The sequence below is a fragment of the Carassius carassius genome, chromosome 46, assembly GCF_963082965.1.
Source record: "Carassius carassius chromosome 46, fCarCar2.1, whole genome shotgun sequence".
NCBI classification, from domain to species: domain Eukaryota; kingdom Metazoa; phylum Chordata; class Actinopteri; order Cypriniformes; family Cyprinidae; genus Carassius; species Carassius carassius.
In genome coordinates, this window is record NC_081800.1 from 22686814 (window position 1) to 22711107 (window position 24294).

Below are 24294 nucleotides of genomic sequence, written 5' to 3' on the forward strand. Positions count from 1 at the left end.
CAGATGCTGCCAGTGAGAAAGGAGGTAGAGTTGTTTTTACCACCATGTGAATTTTACAGTAAAATACTGGTGTTGCTGTAGTTTAATTTACAGTATCTTCCTGTATTACATTAAAATAAACTATTTTAACTGCATTTTTTTTTTTTGCTGTATTTTTTTTTATATGTGTATGCCATATTTAGAGGAAGGATGTAAAATGCAATATATATTTTCCTGATTGCTGAATATTAATGACTGGCAGCTGAATTTTTTTATTTAAACTATTCATTAACTGCATAAGCTTTAAACTGTATTCAACTGCATGAACTGTTGTATAATGCATATTAATTTATTATTTCACAAAACAAAATAATAATAATAATAATTTGACACTTCTTAATATTGAAAAACAGGTTTTTCCACAGAATTTCACAAATTTGCATTCATGTATTTATTATTTTGAATTCCAAAATAAATTGAGAACTTGAAACATATTACCCTGTATGACTTTAAAACCAAAAGTTAACTAACATTGTCATAATAAAACAGTTCTAAAAACCACAAACTGATGCTGGAACAGATGCTATTCCATCACAGGATGCAAAGAGTGGCTAGAAATATTGAAAAGAACAAAACAGGTAGATAGAGGGATGACAGATTTAGAGATAGATGAATGATGGCAGATACAGTCAGATACAAAGAGAGGGATGATAGATACAGTCAAAAACAGATATAGGGATGACAGACACAGTCAGATACAGACAGATAATGGCTGTAAACAAAGCAGTGCTGCGCTAATAAATGTTATCATAAAATGAAAATACCATTGAAACTTTTCTGAAGAGAGTTGGTTCCTTTCAAAGAATCATTCACATAAAAAAATATTTGCTACAAGTAAGGTAAACAAGAAACACGTTCAAGGTGCACACGTAGATGGTTGTCATGGTAATAAACAGTGAAAATAGCAACCTTTCGGGTTTTAGCGTTTATGTGTATCTCATATATGAAAAGCATTTTAGGGGGCCCTTGGCTTTAGGGTGTCCAAGGCGGTCACCTACCTTTGCCTATGGTTAAGTCTGCCTCCGTTTACCACAGTTGTGAATAACTCACAATGCCTCTGAAATTAGAAATTTACAGCAATATACTGTATATTTGCTTCAAACCGCCACGTGACCCCAGAATACACTGCAGTTTACAGCAATATGCTGTATTATTAGAAAAACAGCCCACTGCTTTAAAATATTGCTGTTTACAGCAATCTATCTGTGTTTGATTACCTACCCAAATCTTTATCAGGTTACTCCATACTGTATAGAAAGCTAAATAAGTCTGATTATAGTGAGGGTGAAGCGCGTGGCTAACCGTCATCAAATGAGTGTCCAGAAGAGAATGTTGCAAAATGTTCAGTCACATCCAGTCATTAAACATTAACAGACAAGCGCATCTTGGCAATGCAACTGCTCAATATTCCTATATTACATTTTATAGTTTCTGTATACCAGTAGTCTTCAAACATTGACTACAAAAAGCTATTGAACATTTCCATCTTTATTGCCCAGGGAAAAAGAAAAGGCTTCTGTGACAACATGTACAGTACCTAAGACACTTTATGGAATGGAATCTGTATATATATATATATATATATATATATATATATATATATATATATATATATATATATATACACACACATACACACACAGAGATATCCCTACTTATCCTTTATTAATTCACTTTATTGGTCTTCAGAGCACAAAGGGTTAACTGTAGGAGGTTCTGTTTGCAGAGAAGGGTGGAGTGAGCTTGGCCAGTCAGTGTGAACACTTTTTCCAGCATTGGCTTCTAGCAAAGCCATGTCTCAGCATCTTCGAGAAGAACCCGTGACGACTAACTTACATCACATCTGTTGTAAAATATTGTAAAACATCTTGTTTCAGTTCCCTGTCAGAGATGGGCGAGATCAGTGAAGCGTCCTTGCTGGATTATATCTGTTCCTCTGGAGGAAAAGTAAAAAATTCTGATCTGTCCAAAGCATATAAGCATTTTATAAACCATAGCGATTTGCAGCTACGTGGTGAGTAAATGAGGATATAATTTTTCACATAATGTTACGCGTTCGAACACCGCAAGCACGCGACGCAATGCGCGCTCACATGCACAAACAACGTTTTGCGTTTAGAAACACAGCAAGCTCAACTGAATGAAACGCAACGCGTGGGGTCTCGAGACTCATTTTGATAAATTAATTTAATAAAATCGATTTTTTATTTGACACGCGAACGCAACGCTCGAGGAGCGACGCAACTGACGCACGTGTTAGAACGCGTTAGAATACACCTTTTAATTATGTCGAGTTTTTAGCAGTCTTAATGAGGTGTTTTTGGTGGCACATCTCTGGCATTTTTAACTCTAAAATAAGAATTAAAAACTCGCTTCGCTTGAGGAATGTCTGTAACGTTTTTAGTTGATTAAAAACCTCTAAAGTAAGTGGCAATTAGATTAAAAAAACTTCCAACAGATAGAAATACTCACAGAATTCTGTCATTTCCTTTTGCTCCCTCAGCTCTAAATGCAATATTCACTTACTTGATTCATATTCCGGTATTTATCAAATGGTCATAGTGAATTGAGCAACACACTGAATGCAGTAATAACTGGAGTAAGCTGATATTCCGAATTCTGTAAATCTGAATAACACATCTGAATATGACCTCATTCTTAATAATATTGGAATATTCCTGTCCCCGTGAACACATTCAGTATCTTATTTCGATAAATGCTGAGTTGATAATGCTGACTAATTCTTTTTTGATGGCTCAAATGAATCGGTTGTTGTTTTACCCTAATAGACTGATGTGTGTGGGCTGATAAATTGTCAAATATTTGATAATTTTTAGATTTAGACCTCATTAATTTTTTCAGATTTGTGTGTGTGTGTTCTCAATATTGCTTCCCTGAATAATTTATAGACCTCAGCGTCTGCCACTGAAAAACAAACATTGGTTGAACACTAGTGTTTTGTGTATGAACATTAATATTTCATAAAAAAAAAAAAAAAAATGAAATAGCGTAGCAAAGTGGACCAAATGATCAAACATGTTCTCATAAGCCATTTAAATTGTAATTAAATTAGATGATGTTGCATTTAATCCTACATGCATGTGTCAAACATGAATTTATGAAGCAATTATCTGTAATGGCTTTAATGCCTCGTCCAGCTGTGCTGGGACAGTTGTGTACAGAGGTTTCAAAATCTGCATTCATCTGGTACCATCTGACATCGCAAACCAATTATCGTAATTATTTGTGATTACCGCACCAGCCGTGCATGACATGCTGTAATTCTGGAATTAAAATGATTTTAGTCCTTTTTAGGGATGTTTTGATGGGATCTCAGGCAGTTGCTATATTCTGTCTGGGAACATAGAGTCTTCATATAGCTGGCAAGCATAGACTAATAAATGTGCTCAGAAATCTAAACTGTGTTCCTCTGAGCACCACAACAGGAATTCTGCGGGCTACAACTGTTAAGTGTTGACTTCCCTTATGGTTTCCTGTTGTCATCCCTGTCTGTTCCCCTGACAGGAAAACGGAAAGGTTGTGTAGGGTACATTCTCTGCTTAAAGATCTTAGTCCTGATATATTTTCCCTGTTTGGCACAGTCCAGTTTAAGTGGCTCTCATGTTTAACCCTTTATTCTCTTTTTTTAACCTATTTTATAAACATGAAGTTTTTGAAAGTTTAAGAGCATCCCCAGTCTACTTTTAAGTTTGTTTGTGCTATCTGACTTCTCACATAAAAAGTCAAATGTTTCATAAAAAAATTTTATTTCTTAGGTGAAAGTCTCAAGGATGGGATTCTTTGAAATTTTTTTTGTGTGTTTATTCTTATTTAATCGTTCAGTGAAAATGACATTTTATTAATGTATGTCCATCAGCAATAAAACGGTTAGTCATCAATTATTTAAATGCATCTATTAGAAAAATAAAATAAAACTATTAGAAAAAACAGTGTACATAAATATAAAAAGTGAAAAAATAAAATGACTAAATAAAATAAAAAAATATAAATAAATAATACATCTAACAATAAAGTACTTCTGTGAGTTGGGTAAAATCGAATAATGAAATGTAACAAAAGCAATATTTTCCAAATACTTAAAACATTTATAATAAATATAATTTTTAATTTTTTTTTTTACAAAAAACTGAACAAATGTAAAAATAAACAATAATAAAAATAACAATATAATAAATAAAAGGTGAAATAAAACATTTGAAATCAATCAATCAATCGACCAGTTCAGTAATACAGTGATAAGGGGAGATGTAAAAATATAATGTAACAAAAACAAAATATTATAACTTTTTTTTTTTTACATTATATAGCTTATTATACAAGTCTTTTGGTCCCTTGAGTGAGAGTGATTAAATTTGTGGGTGAGTGGCAACTTAAAGATCGAAAAGCCCAGACTTAGACTATGCTATGCACTAAATATGTGTTGAGCCAGTATGACATGTTTTTTTATTTATTTATATTTTTATGCTATTTTGAAAGATGAATACTTCAGAAAAATCTTGCATGTTGACCTTCAACAAAGTGGCTCAAAATCTAGAATCAACTGTGTCTGTTGCTGTGGCAACAAAATAACTATTTCACAGAAATGATAGCTTGGATCCAGTAAAACAGCATCTGCAAACAAGCCTGTGTGATAGAAGAATTAAACAGGACTATGTACAGTTAAAACTAAAGCAGCAGTTTTCAAACTGTGGGTCTCAAATCACCACAGACGGGACATAAGTGAAAGAATGATGGTACATTCGTGCCATGTCAGAAATATGAAATGTCTGTGTTCTCAGATTCAGTTCATGGTGTTCACATCTTGTGTTAACATATTTCTGACATGACGCATTACAGCAGAGTTTCCTGAACTCCCTCTCCTCACGGTCTGCAGTGCATGTTAAAAACAAATAGTCACCACCTGTGTAGTCTAATTAATGAACAAATGACTCTTAAGAGTCTGAATCAGTGTGATGAATCTCTTACTGAATGAACTCTGTTTGAGTGGCTACTGAATCAACATATGACTCACTTTCCATGTCATAGCTCATTGTATCCCTATATTCACAATATTAATCAGCAATACAATAATTAGTTCATTGCACCATCAATTTTTTTTTTTAATGCATATTTGGTTTGAAAATGTGCGTAGGAATATATCAGCATCAACTGTGTAGTCGGAAACTTGGAACAAATGACTCTTATGAGTTGGTTAATAACTGATTCAAACAAACAGACTGAATCAGTCTGATGAATGTTATTTTGTATGAACTTCATCAGAGGGGCTACTGAATCATCATAGTACTCATTAACTGAACTGCAAGTTCCATGACAAAGCTCATTATGTCACTATATGTATTCTTATTTGTGGCACAAATAAAGCAAATATATATTCTACTTAGGGAAATAGAATGAAACTGAAGAAGGGGAAATGTCTTCCTGGGATCTAAATCAAACTACAATCCAGCAGGAATGGTTGTTGAAAAGGCATATGAGCACAGCAGGGATGAAGCATTTGTCTGTGCAGCTCTCCTCCCTCTCTGTCATTTAATCATTTTCTATTCTGGTATGGTAACTCAAGCCAGCTTCTGGTTTCTCCCTGCTGCAGTCAGTCTGTGCTGAAGTGATGTAGCATAACCTCACAAACTCCCACAGATCAGGAATCGGAGTCCATTGTGTGTGCCAAACGTTAAACATCTAACATTTCCACTCAATAAGATGCAGACAGAACATATCAATAAATAAACATGTGTTCAAGGGTTAATTTTAATCACAGGAAACAGGAAATATTGTTTTTCGTATTTTGATTAGTTCACACAAAAATAACCCTTAGGCCATACAAGGTGGAAATGGTTTCTTCATCGCAACAGATTTGGAGAAATGTACCATTCCATCACTTGCTCACCAATGGATCCTCTGCAGTGAATGGGTGCCATCAGAGTGAGAATTCAAACAGCTGATAAAAACATCACAATAATCCACAAGTAATCCACACAAATCCAATTATGGATTCGTTTCTTACAAACATGCAGCTTTTCACTTCACCGGATGTTCATTGATTGACTGGAGTCATGTAGATTACTTGTGGATTATTGTAATGTTTTTAATCAGCTGTTTGGACTCTGATTCTGGCGGCACCCATTCACTGCAGAGGATCCATTGGTGAGCAAGTGATGGAAGGCTAAATTTCTGTTACGATGAAAAAAACAAGCACAACTGCATCTCAAAATGCAAAATGTACATTTTGGGGTGAACTATTCCATTATAGCTAATGCTAATTCTGTCATCATTTACACAAAAGGAAAAAGTGCATTTACAAAAAGTAACTAATTTTGTGTTCCACAGAAGAAAGCCTCTAGCCTCTGATATGCTTTGGGATTTCTTCTAATGTTGAGTTTAGGCTTACAAAGGAAAGAACGAATGCAAGGTCATATTGTAAATGTAACCTTTCTTTTAAGATACATTTGGAAAACATGTTGGGAAAAAAATGTTTGCCAGCACATACTCATGACACTTTAATCTCCCTTTTTTCTTTCCAGCCAAATACAGAGAAGAGTTCAAACTCATCATTGATAGAATTGCAGTGGGGAAATCTGAGAATGTGAGTACATGTGTTGTCAAATCATTATTGCAGAGTTTAAACGAATTAACTCATCTTTCAGTCTCAATACGATCACATTTTATTCCCTGTCCCTGAAGAATATTTGCAACAGGTTTCTATTCCCACAGTGACTCATTATTTACTCTGTGACTGGGATAGGCTTCACTTTCTCACGTTTATGCTATAACCACACCCTTATGATTTAAGATCATTGTCCCACATGTGTTCTTTCCCTTGGAATGAGATCACTTTCAGTCTATTCTGAACTGTAATCCATTGTTTTCCAGCCATACACTGCCATTAATAAATTTGGGGTCAGTAAGAATTGTAGTGTTTTTGAAGGGTATCTCTTGTACTCACAAAGAATGCATTTATTTGATCAAAAATGAAGTCAAATATTGTGAAACATTATTACAATTTTAAATAACTGTTTTCTGTTTGCATATATTTTAAAATGTAATTTATTCCTATGATGCAAAGCAGAATTTTCAGCATCATAACTCCAGTCTTCATCGTCACATGATCTACAGAAATCATTCTAATATGCTAATTTGCTGCTCTAGAAACATTTTTTCTTATCAATGTTGAAAACGTTTTTCTGCTTTATATTCTTGTGGAAACTGAGATCAATTCTTTCTTTTCTTTTTTTGAGATAGAATTGGGAATCATTTGTAACCATATCTTTAATGTCACTTTTGATCAATTTAATGTATTGATATATAAAAATATAATTTTCTTTAAGAAAAACACTTATGTTTATATAATTCTGTTAAATGTAGTCATAAACCATTTATATTTTGTTTTAGATTTTTAAATAACACTATAAAAATAATGGTTCCTTTTTAATTTTAGGGGGAGAAATATCTTGTCCTCAAGAAGAAGTATAGACCGCAAATGCAAGAGCAAGAGCAAGAGCCTGGCTCTGGAAAGGAAGGACAATCAATCAAGCAGTTTCATCCAAACACACAAAATGATCTCCAGGTCTCCAATCCAGTGCAGAACCGTAACCCAACAGCTCAGAAACCAGCACTGGTGGCCTGGTGCTCAGGACCCATGATTACAGTCACAGAGGCAACAGAACTGACCCATACAGATAATGTGAGTGCTTGATTATGATAGTTCTGCTTTACTCTTAATCAGAATCAGCTTTATTCACCAAGTGTACACAAACAAACAAGGAATTTGTTGTGGTTTTTAAGAAGCTCTTGGTACATACATGCATACATACAGTATATACATACATATCTGACATGAGAACAGAAACATTTAAATAAGACTTAACAAGAAATACAAACTAGAGCTGCATTATTTTTTTTGTCGACTAATCTAACGATTATTTTTTCGATTAGTCGACTACTCTAACGATTATTTTTATTATAATAAATAATTAATCTAATGTTGTTTTTTTGATTAGCTAATGAATCCTTTGGATAACTTTACAAAAAAATATAAGTACAACTTCTAAAATAATATTTCAACCTTTATTCATTTTAAACCAATGTGGTTGAAGTTTTTACAGTATACAAAAATAAAGAGGCAAAGAAAATTATTTTACTATGGTAAATATAAGTTTACGAAAGCGCTTATAATTAAACCACAGTAGCCACAAATTTCCAGAGATCTGGAGCTGATTCTGGGTAGCTCGGTGGTCTGTGACTGTTGCCTCGCGGTGCGCTGTCTTTTAAGGGGCTGTTCACATATCACGTCTTTTGCGCGCAAGTTCGTAATTTCCAATGTAGGCGCGCGGTATGCACGCTCATAATGGAAGTGACGCGGTCGTGACGCACACGCGAAAACAGGCGCGTGTGCGTCGAGTTAAATACATCTCAACTCTTCAGAATGCCGCAAGCGCACCGCGGGTCATGTGACAAGAAATTACCAATCCGTTTCATGCTTTCCCGTAACAACGTTGAAAGCTCAGCTAAGATGAAGGAACTACTGATCATAGCTGTATATGGATTGCCATTTTTAAATAAATTTAGTAGCAGAGCTACTGCAAGTGATTTTTAGTGCTGCAAATCCATTTATCCTTTGCTGAAATTTCCGCGTCTTCATGGAGAGAGCACGTCATGGTTGCTTAGCAACGGCAGACATCCCAGGGGCGCAACTTCCCGAGCGCTTTGGAAAGAAGGAGAAAGCGGCGCGACTAGCGTTTTCCACGTGTTTTTAGGCGAGATATATATATAGCCCCTAACGCGTGTTCGAAACCTGCACCAACACAGACTTACTTTATTTTTTATTTTATCCTTGCTTCAGCCGCTACGGGTGATCATACCAATAACTTGTAATCTTTACAAGAATATCAGAATCATGCAATGAGCAAGTCTGTGTTTATTAGACACTTAATAATATCACATCAGTTTGTACTTTTAGAATCGCCGAATCTGCTGCGGTCGTTCAGCAGAGACCTGAACCAGGAAGTTGGTCACCAGATTACACGGTAACCAGTTAAACCGCAACACCGGAGAGGGCCAGGATATTTTCCTCTGAGGTGCTCGTGCATCGCATTTGTGCTGCCGTGGTACACCATATCGGTTTTTCAAAGGGAACAAATGGCCATTTTATTTGGCCTCTGTTTGAAGTATTCCCATACTTTTGATAACAGTGGTCTCTGTTTTTGTGATAGAATGCAACTTTCTCCATTCACAGTATGCCATTACGTGAGATGTAAACAGTGTGACGCGTTGCAGCACTAATACAAACAGGTTGTGTCTGGGGTGAGTCTGTGATGATGTTACCTGCCCGTTTCTTCACTCTGGAGTTGTACAAGTCCTGAAGATTGTGCAGGTGGACACAAATGTGATTCTTTCTGCTGTCCTAACAGTCCACTGCAGTCTTGTTACGTCTGATTTGCTGGCTGACCCAAACCAGACAGTTACAGAGGAGCACAGAACCGACTCACTAACAGCCCAATAAAACTGTGTCCTATGCACCTGTGGCAGGTTGAACTTTTTCAGTTGATGAAGGAAGTATAACCTCTGCTGAGCCTTTTTCATGATGGAGTCAATGTGAGTGTCCCACTTCAGGTCCTGAGAGATTGTGGTTCCCAGGAATCTGAATGACTCCACTGCAGCTACAGTGATGTCCATGATGGTGAGTGGGGGGAGAGCAGGGGGTTTCTCCTGAAGTCCACTATCGTCTCCACAGTTTTGAGCATGTTCTTGGATAAGGCCGATGACTGTAGTGTCATCTGCAAATTTCAGGAGTTTGAAAGAGGGGTCTTTAGAGGTGAATTAATTTGTGTAGAGGGAGAATAGCAGTGGGGAGAGAACGCAGCCCTGAAGACCTCCGGTGCTAATGGTGCAGGTGTTGGATGTGATCCACAGACCTTTTTGTTCGGTAAGCAAACAGCAAGGGTTCAGTGTCCTGTGGGCCAACACCATTATCTTACATGAATTTATCACCACAGACGTTAAAACGACAGGTCTGTAGTCATTAAATCCTGAGATTTTTTGGTTTCTGGGTACAGGTATGATGGTGGAGCGTTTGAGGAAGGAGTGATCTGTTGAAGATCAGTGTGAAGATGGATGATAGCTGGACAATACAGGTTTTGAGGCAGGCTAGAGAGACACCACCTGGGCCTTTGGCTTTCCTTGTCTTCTGTCTCCTTATCTCTGTCTTCACAGATCTTCAGTACAGGTTGTACAGTAGGGGGGAGGGAGGGGGAGGGTGTTGATGGCTGTGCTGTGAGATGGTCAGAGTGGGTGTGGAGTTTCAGTCCAGTCTTTTCAAACCTGCAGTAAAACTCGTTCAGGTCTTCATACATTTGTTGATTTGCCTCAGTGCTGAGGGATGAGGTCTTGTAGCTGGTGATAGCTTTCAGGCCTTTCCACACTGATGTAGGTTATTGCTTGAAAGCTGTTTTTTTTTATCTTTCCAGAGTAGTTTAACTTAAAGCATCCTCTTTGGCCTGGTGAAGTTGTTTCAATTTTGTACTGAACCAAGGTTTGTCGTTATTAAATGTTAAATAAGTAGTAGTAGTAGTAGTTTATTTCTTCAGTCATTCACACAAACAGAATTATTATAGTACAGCAATGACTGAAGGGGTTTAGGCTGAAGTGAAACACTTATTGATGCCTAACCCTATTTACACCAAGATTTAAATACCCAGCATAAGGCAACAATAATCAGAAAGTAGCAAAGTGGAAACGGATGTAAAAATATTAGCAGCTATATATAAACTGCTCATAGGAATAACATATTAATGAAGATATTTTTCAAATGTAAGCCATTACTAATAACATTACACAAGTCACCTTGTTAATCACCCTAATACTGCTGTGAATCATTGCATTATCCACCGGCCTTCTACTTATTTTAATGGTATTTAAACTAAACAATATCATTCTAATGCAATATAGCTACCAATCACATTTGATAAAAAAAAAATTTGAACACCTTTATTTATATAGATTGTTTTAATGTGTCATCCAGGCTATTCCATAGATTTACTCCTCTAACTGAGAAACACCTCCCTTTGGTAGTGGTCCTGGCCTTATTTTTTTGATAGACCCCGATTCCTCTCAAATTATATCGAGTCTCTCTGAGCTTGAACCTCTCCTGAATACAGACTGGAAACTTGAGATTGTGAACCTTATACTTCATTGCAGCTGTGCTAAGATCAACTAAATCATGGAATTTCATTGCATTTAATTTAATGAACAATGGGTTAGTTTGGTGCATAATAATTAACTCTGTTAACAATTCTAATAGCTTTCTTCTGCAATATGAAGATAGGTTTGATAATAGATTTATAATTATTCCCCCATATTTCTACACAGTAATTTAGGTACGGAATAAGTGAATTACATTATAAATATAGTGAATTTTGATTTATAAATGATTTAATTTTACACATTATACCAATAATTTTAGATATTTTTGTCTTTAGTTTATATGTAATTTCCAGTTGAGTTTATCATCAATACAGATACCAAAAATTTTTGTTACACACTCTCTCAATTTCTATATTGCCTCAGAACGAAAGGGTTCTGAGGCACGCGTCATTCATTACCATAACAACAACCGGATCCGGATCAAAATGGCGTCAGGTGCTTGCGGAGCACTGGCTGCAATTTTAGTTTTTATGTTGTCTCTTAATGTTGTAGGTTTTAGATTTGAACAGATCTACAAGCATAATGGAAATAACGCATATATACGGGAGCCCGTTTATAAAGTCTGTGGATTCTCTGTGAACGCAGATAACAAACTTTTTGGATATGGCAGTTCTGCTTTGATCACCACGCAGACCCATTTTGCTGTCAGGAACAGAGCTCGTGGAAGGCAGCAGGCTGACGCTTTTGGCACAATATTATCTATCTGTCTGCTGCTCGCCGGAGATATTCACCAGTGTCCGGGGCCAAACGGCTTGCAAATGAAACACCGGCCAAAGACGAGTTGCAACAGTGACTGTCCTAACTGCGGTAAGGCTGTGAGGATTAACGCTAAAGCGGTCGCTTGTGACTTTTGCGATGCTTTTGTTCACATAAAGTGTGGAAATATTGCACCTAAAATCTATGATCTGGCCGTAAGGAGTAATTCTGACATTCCGTTAGCATGTAACAGGTGTTGCATGAATGAAATGTGTCACGTGAACGTCATTGATTGCTTGGAGGAGTTGGATATGCAGTGTTCTGATGATATTTTGGTTGATGCAAGGAATGACTGTGAGGCTGTCTTTAATCGGAAAGGGCTTCACTTTATTCATGTTAATGCAAGGAGCTTGCTGTCTAAACTTGAGGAGATCAGTCAACTTGCAAGAACCTCTAAGGCTGCTGTGATTGCCGTGTCAGAAACCTGGCTTGATGGATCAATACAGGATGTTGAAGTCGAGCTTGCGGATTACTCCATTTACAGGCACGATCGGAACAGAAACGGAGGAGGAGTGTGCCTATTTATAAGGAATGATTTGTCATATAACCCGCGGGCTGATCTACAGGTGGAAGGTTTGGAGACTGCATGGATTGAGCTATTGCTTCCTAAAACTAAACCCATTATCATTTGTGTTTGTTATAGACCCCCTAAGCAAACAGATTTTTATGAACTTCTCGAAATGGTCTGCTATAAGAGTAATGTATGTATGGAGAACGAATGTATTCTTATGGGGGATTTTAACACAAATGTATTGCAGCCTAGTAAGAGCAGCCTGAAAGAATCTCTTCTAACTTTTTGCAAGGTGTCGGGCCTAAAACAGTTAATCGCTGAACCTACTAGAGTGTCTGCTAACAGTCAGTCCCTATTAGACTTAATATTAGTTTCAGAACATAAAAATATTTCACAATCAGGCATCCTTGATATTGCTTTGAGTGATCATAGTGTCACCTATTGTACTCGTAAAATATCTAAATCACTATTGAAGACTGGCAGCCATAGTTCAATTAGATATAGATGTACAAAACATTATACAGCTGAGGAATTTAAAGAAATGCTTTCTAGAAGGAATTGGTCAGATGTTTTCGGAAGCAATGATGTTGATGGGGCCTGGTCTTTGTTTAAACAGCACTTTTTAGAAACTCTTGATAATGTTGCACCAATGAAGGAAACCAGAATTAAACAGAGAAGTGCAATTTGGATGACTTCTGACATTCTGGATCTTATTAGACAACGGGATAAATGGTTCAGAAAGTTTAAGAGGTCAACTTTGTCTTGTGACTATGATAAATATATATATTTTCGTAATCAGGCTAGTTACAAGGTACAGAAAACAAAGTCTGAATTTTATGTTGATGCTATTACGTCAAATTTACATCAGCCTAAAAAGCTGTGGAAAGTTTTTACTGATATGGCTGTTAAAGGAAAATCAAAATCTAAGTCTGGCAATATTGGGTTAGTTATTGAGGATAAAATGATTTCTGACAAACAGCAGGTTGCTTGCGTTTTTAATACTTTTTTTACAACTGTTGCTGCCAGTCTGGTCGATAAGCTGCCGAAGGTGTCAGGTAGATATGGCCCATCATTTGTAAACTCCTTTTATAAAACCAAACATGTCACTTCTGATGTTTTTGAAATTGATCCTGTCTCAGAGGAAAGGGTGAGATTGTGTCTATCCACTTTGTCAATTAACAAAGCTACTGGACATGACCTTATTCCGTCCAGATTTTTGCGCGATAGTGCCAATGTAATTTCTAGGGTGCTCACCCATATAATAAATTTGTCTTTAAGTCAGGGTATTTTTCCATGTGATATGAAAAGGGCCCGGGTAGTCCCCCTTTTTAAGAAAAATAGTAGATTAGATGTTGGTAATTATAGGCCTGTATCAATTCTGACAGCAATATCAAAGGTGTTTGAGCGTCTTGTGTATGAGCAGGTGGAAGAGTACCTTGTTAAACATAATCTGCTATATGAACTGCAGTCTGGATTTAGAGCAGCATATTCGACTGAAACCTGTCTTATTCATTTATGTGATTATATTCGACAAAACTTTGATGAAGGAAAGTATGTGGGTATGATTCTTCTTGATTTACAAAAAGCCTTTGATACTGTAAATCATGCAATTTTATTATCAAAGCTGCAAAGTATAGGCTTCAGAAATTCTGCGGTGAAATGGTTCACCTCTTACCTCACTGGAAGAACTCAATTTTGTGATGTTGCGGGGGCCATATCAGATTCTCGAGATATTACTTGTGGGGTGCCTCAAGGTTCAATCCTTGGCCCCCTTTTATTTTTAGTTTATATTAATGATATGCCAGCTGCTGTGAAATGTAAGCTGCTTTTATATGCTGATGATTCTGCATTGTTGGTCTCTGGGGATGACATCAGCGAGATTGAGAAGACTCTGGGTAACGAATTAAATAGTGTCAGAAAGTGGCTTATAGACAACAGGCTTTCAATACATCTGGGAAAAACTGAGTCCATTTTATTTGGAACAAAAAAAAAGTTGTCTAAAATAAAATTGCTTAAGATCAAATGTAATGGCACTGAAATAGTGTCTCAGAAAAGTGTTACATACTTGGGGTTAACATTAGACCAGTCATTAACCTGTTCATCTATTGCTGACAAAATACTATCCAAGTGTGCAGGTAAATTGAAATTTTTGTATCGCAGAACAAGGCTTTTAGATTTTTCTATCAAGAAATTACTGGTTGTATCGTTGATTCAATGTCATTTCGATTATGCATGCTCAGCTTGGTACTGTGGATTATCAGTTAAACTTAAAAACAGACTGCAAGTGATGCAAAATAATGTTATCCGCTACCTGTTAAATGCACCCTCTAGGACTCATATTGGCAGAGATGCTTTTAAAAGAGTAGGTCTGTTGCCAGTACAGGTTAGAGTGGAGCAGTTAAAGCTGAATCATATGTATAATGTTATGAATGGTTCTGCTCCCAAATATTTACTGTCCAATATAAAAATGGTTCATACACAGCATTACCATAATACTAGGGCCAGTATCCGTTCTTGTAAAGTGCCCAGAGTCAACAATGCAGCTGGAAGTTCTTTTTTTTTTATACAGGTATCATGTTGTGGAATAATTTGCCAATTTCCCTCAAAATGGTAAATACCAGAGGGACTTTTAGATACCAGGTTAAGGCCCTTTTATGGAATAGAGTAGCTGATCTTTTTAACTAGCACTGGGTGATTTATGATTGCCTGTTTTTAGGATGTTGTTGAAATCCGGATGATTTGTGTAAATGTTTTTGTCTTTGACTTATAATAGGTCTTTGTTTGTGTGAATTGTTTTACCACCAAGGACCATGTTGGAAATAAGTGTTTACACTTTTACATGTTATCCTTTGGATTATGTATGTCTTTCAATCCATAAATAAATAAATAAAAAAAAAAATAAAAAATAAAATATATGATTTTAATTTTGATTGGTTCCTCAATTTTTCTATTATCAAAAATAATATATTTAGTTTTATTCAAGTTCATAGATAATTAGTTATAATCAAACCAAGTTTTTAATTTGGAAAACTCTTTTTCCACCATCTCCAAGACGAACTCTAAATTTTGTCCAGAGCAATAGAGACTAGTATCATCGGCAAACAAGATACAATTTAACTTGGTCAGGTCCTCCAGAATGTCATTTATGTACATTATGAACAGCTTTGGCCCCAGTATAGAGCCCTGTGGAACTCCATGCGTTATGTTTGTTCTTTCATAGTCAAAGTTGTTAATATGTACATATTGATCTCTGCCCCTAAAATAATCTCTCAACCAATCATGGGCAAAGCCTCTGATACCATATCGTTCTACTTTAGCCAACAGCTGATTGTGATCAATGGTATCAAATGCCTTGCTCAGGTCGATAAAAACACCGACAGTGTACTCTCCATTATCAATCGCTGTGGATATTTCCTCAACCAGTTCATTGACTGCCATTGAGGTTGCTCTGTTTGACCTGAAACCAAATTGATGATCTGAAATAAGGTTGAATTTATTGAGATAATCATCAAGTCTTATAACATATAACTTTTCAAAAATTTTTGAAAACTGTGGAAGTAGTGAAATTGGCCTGTAGTTTGTAAATTGGTGTTTATCTCCACTTATAAAAATGGTTACTACCTTGGCCATTTTCATTTTAGATGGAAAGATGCCCGTAAGAAAAGACTGATTAAAAATATATACGAGTGGAGCTACAATACTATATATAATTTATTTTACTACGATTGTGTCAAATTCAAAACAGTCTGTTGTAGGGCTGAAACGATTCCTCGAGTAACTCGAGTAACTCGAGTAACTCGATTACAAAAAATGATCGAGGCAAATTCCTCTGCCTCAAAGCCTCTTTGATTTGGCCGTCTTTCACAAAGTAATTTGGATAATCATTTTTGTTGGTTCGCTTCTTGATAATACTATTTATTACTTTCCAAGTACTCTGGATGTTATTTTTGTGCTGTTCCAAAATATTATGATAATAGAAGTGTCTATTAGATCTTATGATGTTAATTAACTTATTTTTGTACGATTTATATTTGTCAAAAGCAGATAACATAGTGTTTCAGTTGCCTTCTCTTTAGCTGGAGGACTTCAGCCGTTAAAAACGTTATTTTGAACTTTGCATATTGAAACTTCCAGCAAGGGAGAGTATAGTGGGCATGCAAATTTTCATTTTTGGAATGATTCATTGCTGTTTTTTTATTTATTTTTTTGCTTGGTTTTAAGATAATCTTCATTTATCTTTGAAGCCTTGAAGCATTTTTGGATCATAGAAGTTTTTGAGGTTTGCATCTCTGTATGCCAGCCTTGACAAGAACCTCACTCAGAAGATCTGTGTACAATGTCATGTGTTAAAGTTTGCACACCACTGTCTCAGCACAACATTAACATGACTTTTATTGGCAAGCATAACTGTTAGTGCAAATCTGTGATGGTCTTATGATTTCAATGTGAAATTGGTATATTTCTTTATAAAGGTAAATATCATAAACATATCCATTGAGTTCCTATTACAAGAATTTGTGAGCCGATGATAGGGTTATTATAGTTAGCTAAAAGTATTTTATTTTATTTTTTATTGAAGTAAAACTAAAATAAAATATAATTATAAATAAAATATAAATAAAATATAATTGAAAAACATAAAATTAGAAATGATGCCTTGGCAAAACTGAAATAGATTTAAGTTGAAGTACTAACTGGGAAAAAAACGTAAATTTATATAAATTTTATATATACATATAAAAGTAATAAATCTAATAAAAATGCAAAAAGTGCAATTCAATCAAAAAATGTAATGTGAAAAAAGTGATAAAATACTCTATAAAGGTAAACATCATTTAATCAAGTATGAGTCTTTATTATGAGAATGTTATGTTCAAAGAAAAACTCAAATGTCTTATTTCTTAAGAAATAAGTTCAAGCTGAAGCACTAAAACTAACTACTACCAAACGTTTTTATAAAAGAATTAAGCACATGACAAAACTACTAAAATTAAACTAAAAATAAAATGAAACCTGAAAATAAATTTATTTCAAAATCTTAATAGAAACTTTGATAGTAAATTCTACTAAAATAAGATTGGTTGCTGATTGCCAGTTTTCACCCACACATTGAGCTCATCTCAACATAGAGTTCAACACATAATAGTGTGGGTTTCCTGCCAGCGCTTATTTCAGCCAACTTTGTAGAAAACTGTTAAACAGAAATAGCCTACAATATGAAAGTAGCTGCATTTATTTTTAAGCAATGAAAACACAATCTTCCTGTAGTTAAGTTTTTCTGATCTCTGTATAAGAATGCATATTCATCCATGCATGTCTGTGAGAATGTGTTTGGCCCATTTTATCTGCTGTTGAAGTGCAGTGAAGAGATCCTTTTGTGATCTTAGCGAAGTGTAACTTCTGCTTTTCTTGTGATTAGCAGGCAGACAGCACCATCTCACCGCCAGACGAGGTGAAACCAGACGAACTTTCAGCCTCAGACAGAGAAGATGAACTCGACAAGGATTCAGGGTCAAAGGTTAGAGTCAAGTAGCTTGAGTAACCTCATCTGTTTGTTTTTTGTTTCTTTTGATCACACACTTTTTTAAATGTTGTGTTAAAACAAATTTTCATGATTCAGAACAACTTCTCTTAGTTGTCATGAAAGCACTAAACATTGAAGGGTCAATGACATTTCTGTATGTATCAGTTTACACACTTAAAAAAACATAACCAAAGCATTTCGTACAGACAATGACTTTAATATACCTTGATTTAACAGTATTAAAATATCTGAAATAAAATTTATTTTGATATTTTATCCTGTGCTTAAAGTTAACATGTCTAAGAGACTTTACAGTCCAGATAGAAAAAAAATAATAATAATAAAGAAAAACAAAATATATTATAACATAATATTATTATATAAATATAATTATATTAAATAATACAGTGTTATAATATTTAAAATAAGATTAATTAAAATGGAAATTTTATAAAAAAAATTATAAATTGTAAAAAACTAATTATAAAGTAATTTGGCATATTTTAAAAAATGATGTATTTACCAATCAATGCACTCATCCTGCTAATTATGTTTCAAGACCTATATATCTATAATAAAAAAAATAAAAATAAAACTCTTAAAAAATATTTATGTATTCAAAAACAACAGATGAAGCTGTTTTATTTTAAAAAAGTAAAAAATAATTTAAATAATTAAAAAGCTAAATTAATGTTAATTTTATGTAGCCAACATGCAAAAAGCTATTTTTTTGTCATGTGACAATACTACCATAAACAGGAAATGACATCACAGGGAGGCCCACTGTCGACCCTCATGACTGTGTCAAGCCTTTTTTAATACTGTACTTAATCTGTAAAACCCCAAGAAAACTTCATGATATTCATTTTTTAAACGAAATGTTATTTCTTGAAAATAGGTTTGCAAAATCTTTTGTAAAAATTATTTTAAAAAATTAAATATGTTGTGACTTTATATTTGATTATAACACCACTTCAGAACTTTAGGTGATAATTGTTATCTGTAGGTAACATGGGATACCAGCATCAACACATAGATTACATAAAAAAAAAAAATTTGTACATGCATTTGAAGCTTTTTTTTTTTCTTTTTAAGCTTTTTCCTTACGATTGTCTTATTATTTGTCATTGCTCTTATTTGTACATTCTAATAACTCACCCAAAAGCTAACAATAATTAAAGAGAGCTCCCAAACAAGCTTCTCAAATGATATCTATAATGTTAGGACTAACCAAAAGGTGGCGCCAGAATAAATAGCTGGATTTTTGAGAGGCTTTATTTCAGCCAGGGGTGACAGCATGGAAGACACTTTCATTTGCATTTGAATGAGACTTTCTATTCTTGTGCAAAACAGCAACATGCTCCACCTCATTATAGAGAAAATGATCATCTGTGCCCTCCGAACATTTGTATGCAGATCAATCTGAGATGAGGCTTGTTAAAGGCCAGTGGCATCATGTTGGAACATGGGATTTTATGCTTGATTTTAATCCTTTTTATTAATTTTTTTATGTAATATATATATATATACACACACACACACACAAGTAATATAAATGTATATTTTTGTATAAAACGTTAATTTTAAAGCTTTCTCTTTCAACTGCACTGCTCGTAAACTGTTTAAGTGGAAGAGATTTACACAAAATAGCTCTTCACACCGAAAGCTGTTTCCAAAAAGGCAAAAAAAGTGTCTATTCCTATATAAGAATTATTCATATGATGCATTGCAACTGAAATCATATGCATAACATGTGGTCTGTTTAATATTTTACAATGGAGCCAATCTCTTTCATTGACTTGTTTGGGTTTCACTACTATTTATTTGTTACGTCTGGTTGATTTTCACATGGAAAAAATAACTTTGCATGCAATTATTCAGTCAAATTTGTTTCAAAAGGAAATCTGTCTGACTTAGTTCCTATTTAAGCACAGGTAAACAAATATTGCATGCAGTCTTTAGGAAAAGAAACCTTGTTAGTTTAGCCTATAGGAAAGATTGCAAGTGTTTTCCCACTGTCCGCTCAGACACTCCACAGCTGTCCGGAGATCAATTAACCATCACGTGCGCTGCAAAAATGACTCAACCGCTCCATTTTCCCTCACATTAATCAGCCTGACTGACACTGTGGTACATAAAGAGAAATTGACCGTCGCTTTTGCTCTCATAATGGTTCTTCTGGTAAAATGGTGTACGATTTAATAACACAAAGGCATAGTTAGAGCAATTTGGTCCTTATTGGAGCTATTAGTTCACCTCTGTGGGGTTTTAAGCATTTTGTAACCTGTGACTTGAGGGCAAATTGGAAGAATTATCCTTTGCTTTAGCGTTCTCCCAGTTCAACAAGCTGATTTATTGTGCTTTTGAGGTAAACATCCCTGGAAGGTTTGTGTCTGGTATTCGGTGTGAGTACTGACAAACAGAGCAGCATTATGGGGGTTTCCTGTATTCGCTGTGTTGACTGTATCTTCGCTTGGGTCCGTTAATGTTTGTGTGTGCTCTGAGGACTTTGTGGTCTGTTTACATTGTTTATTTGCTACCAGAGTACGTTCGTTCTTCACAGCGCTGGGTTCCCCTCCACTCATACCACAACTGTAGAACAGGAAGAGGAAATGCATGACTGCAAACCACAACGCCCACTCTAGTGTGTCACTTTATTTACGTTACTCTCTAGTTTCACACTGACTCCTTCTAGCGCCAGGTGATTCTGACAGGTGGTTTTGTGACTGATTTTGTGAATCATATCGTATCCTGTTGCTTTCCCAGAGTGAATCCGAGCAGGATGAGGAGCATGGAAGCAGTTTGGGATCCACCACTGTGAGTGTAATGGCGCATAATTCATCAATGTAAAAATTTATTTCAGGGAAAATTTGCTAATGTAAAGGACTTTTTTTGATAGCTGGATCCTCTTGAGAAAGAGTGGATCTTCTCAGCAGCAAGTGGCAAACTGTCTCACCTCACTCAGCTCCTGAAACAAGACTCTTCCCTGGCCAATAAAAAGGTAGGAAGAGCTCCTATATCATCAGTATATACTGACGTTAAGTGTCCAAATGAATGTTAGTAGAATGCCTGCATCTCAACCCATAAATTCAGTTTTAATAATTAATTTTTTTTTTCTTTTACATGCTCGGAACAAACCAGGACTTCACCTCAGTAAGTTTGCAACCAATCATGCAACACTGCGCTTATAGTGCAAGTTATAAGTTTGGACATGTATGACTGAATTAATATTTGTGATAATTATTAAAAACCTCAGCATAAGATCGAAACGAATTTTGGTAACACGTCGATTTCTTTACAAAACTAAATTTTAATAATTGAAAATAAATTATTAATTATATTAAATTCTACTATATTCAAAAATAATTTAGTAATGTACTATATTCATAAATAATTATATTAAAGGGGTCATATGATGCGATTTCAAGTTTTTCTTTCTCTTTGGTGTGTTACGAGTTGATTGTGCATAGATAAGATCCCTGAAGTGGCAAAGACTAAAGTCTCAAATCCAAAGAGATATTCTTTATAAAAGTTAAGACTCTGCCACGCCCCCCAAAACAGCTCGTTCAAAAACCCTTCTACATATCTATGTCACTATGTGGAAATATTTGTGTAATGCCGGCCAAATGTTTACCCAAAGACGGAAGGCTGGTTTCAGTAACAGTTAGTGTTGAAGCAGTCATGTCAGTGCGATGCTGTGTGTATCGAGGCGAAAGCAAAAGCACTTTATTTGACCTTCTGAAAGTAGATGCATTTAGGGATATTTAAAATTACTTACAACAGAACAGCAACACATTTTTTGCACATTTACTTTGCTACAACAATCTGGCCCTTCTGAATTAGCTGCTGGACGTATGCTTTGTTATAAGTTTAAGTATTTGCTATTGACTGTTCAAATGTCGTGTGTGTGTGTGTGTGTGTGTGTGTGTGTGTGTGTGTGTGTGTGTGTGTGAGAGCGAGAGAGAGACAGTCGCACAGTGGAGTCAGCTGTCTTAACCGTCCGTGGCTTGTGTTCTGCAAACACATACGAGCTTCATCAATGTGTCTGTCAGGTGACTCTGTTCCCATTTCGGGCTTGAACTGATGGTTAAACTAAGGACATTATTAACTGTCTTTACATTTATTTAGAAAGATGAAGCTCGCGATTATGGAAAGGGGCATTACATTTCTGACGAGTACTTGCGGTGTTCGGCCAATCACAATGCACTAGGTCAGTTGGCCAATCAGAGCAGACTGCGCTTGTCGGAAGGAGGGGCTTGTACAAATCTACCGTTTGAGAGAGGCGGGGCACAATAATCTACAGTATTTGTTTTTTTAACTTTTAAAGCATTTTAACATATTCTGTTACACCAAATACTCCAAATAATGATCTTTAAAAAAGTATCATATGGCCCATTTAAAATATTATTTTAATTTATTAATTAAAATAAATTAATAATAATAACAATAACAATAATTTTATATATATATATATATATATATATATATATATATATATATATATATATATATATATATATACAGTTCCTATTAGTTCCTTGAATACTGTTTTAAAAGTATCCCGGGATGTAGCTTGTGACATTGATTAAGAGGTTTGGTTTAAAAGAATGTCATTAATTAATCACTAAACAAACTTCATACCTTCCATTTGTGAAAATTGATTGTTGTATTGACTTTACTAATCTTCTGAAAATGTCCAATTTATAAAAATGTCAAATTAAAGGTGCAGATGTTTTCATCATTCAAAACCTCTAAAAGTCCTGAATGAAAAAATTTCCACTTAACTTGGCTCTCATTTTGTTATTGTATAACTTCATTAATGGATTTCTTTCTCTCTCTCTTTCTCTCCTTTCTTTTCCTATTTGACTTCAAAAAGGGGGTGAGTCAAAATTTTCTTTTTCTTTTTTTACAGTTGATGGGGAAACTAGTTTTCTGAGTCAAGATCTCATTTTATGATGTTTGCTTGGCTGCATTCTCACTCAAAACAGCAAGAAAAACCCAGCAATTTAGTATTTTGTTGAAAAAGCTAGTTAACAGGTCATTGGTAGTGATAACCGAGTCCATTACAGCACATGTTAATGTTTGCCAGCGATGTTCATGATGTTAGAGTTCTGGACCGCCGACTCCCTGTGGCTCCTCACAAGGTTCCTGACTTTCCACAGTTTCCACTCTTGTACCCAGGTGTAACACAGACCAAAGAGCAAAGCTCAACCCCGATCATGCATTTCAAAGGCTTATTTTCAGAAGGATTATGAAAAATAGCTTTTTAGCTCCTTCACCCCCTTAAAAACAAGCTCAAATCCTTTTATTAGTCCCCTCTGTGCGCTTAAGAGCTTTGAGCTGGTGTTAGTGGTCCCTGCCTGGAGCTGGAGTTTTCACAGTTTCCCGTGTCAGACCACCTTCTAAGAACCTCTAAGCCCTTTGCCTTCCCCGCGCAGACAAGATACAATGACGGCCATTGAAGTGCGGGAAAGATTAGGGCTCACCTCAAAGACTTCAACCACTTAAAGATAATCTGAAAGTAATAGAGCAGGCTGGGATTAATTGGAGAACAATCGCTGCCATGTCCCCAGGAAGGTGGTAAGTCGGATCCCCATGTGGCTTTGATGCCCCCACTCCTGAACCAGGACGGCGTGCCAAGCAAGCCACCTCTCTTCGGTTTGGTACAGTTTGAGAGATGACAGTTTAAGAGGTCATTTAACATCTTTCCCAGGTGTTTTACTCTGTAAAAAATCATATGTTGAGGAAATTCAAAAACTTCAGGCAATGAGCATCAACTTTGGAAGAATTGTTGTATCAATTTAACAAAGTTGGTCTATGCTTTTATTAAATACAAGATACAAGTTATATAAACTCAGAATTAATGTTTTTAAATTGTAGCTCCTCATTCAATCAGGGTGTATTTTAAATTAATATAAGTAATAGTGGTGTAGAATTGTCTAACTTATTCATCAAAATGTTGGCAATCCAAAAATACAGATAAATATATATAATAATAATAATTACTTTTGCACGCCAAAGAAAGTATGTACTGAAATAGATGAAATCTCACTGAAGAGAATCACTCTAATGGTGACTTGAGACATACATTTTATTAAAAAATATAACCAAAAGACTACATCAAGCTAAAAATATCAGTTCTTTCTGAATAACAAATATTTGTCAGTAAGTTGGATGTATTTTTCTTTTTCAAGGATGCTCATTTTTTTGCTGTCCTGGATCTTTTCTGCCACCTCTGTTGTTTAAG

The 24294-nt window shown here is 35.3% G+C and overlaps 1 protein-coding gene across 2 annotated transcripts; it reads left to right on the forward strand.

Moving 5' to 3' along the window:
- The first annotated feature begins 1768 nt into the window (after positions 1 to 1768).
- LOC132129139 (ankyrin repeat domain-containing protein SOWAHB-like) lies at positions 1769 to 21324 on the forward strand. Of its 2 annotated transcripts, none has more exons than XM_059540607.1 (7): positions 1769 to 2053; positions 6579 to 6640; positions 7493 to 7738; positions 17943 to 18041; positions 20814 to 20870; positions 20947 to 21048; positions 21189 to 21324. In XM_059540607.1, the coding sequence occupies exons 1-7, from the start codon at positions 1930 to 1932 to the stop codon at positions 21264 to 21266; spliced, it is 768 nt and encodes a 255-aa protein (XP_059396590.1). In that variant the 5' UTR covers positions 1769 to 1929; the 3' UTR covers positions 21267 to 21324. The 2 variants fall into 2 exon arrangements, with proteins under 2 accessions (XP_059396590.1, XP_059396591.1); XM_059540608.1 differs by having other exon boundaries at positions 17946 to 18041.
- Positions 21325 to 24294: the final 2970 nt, after the last annotated feature.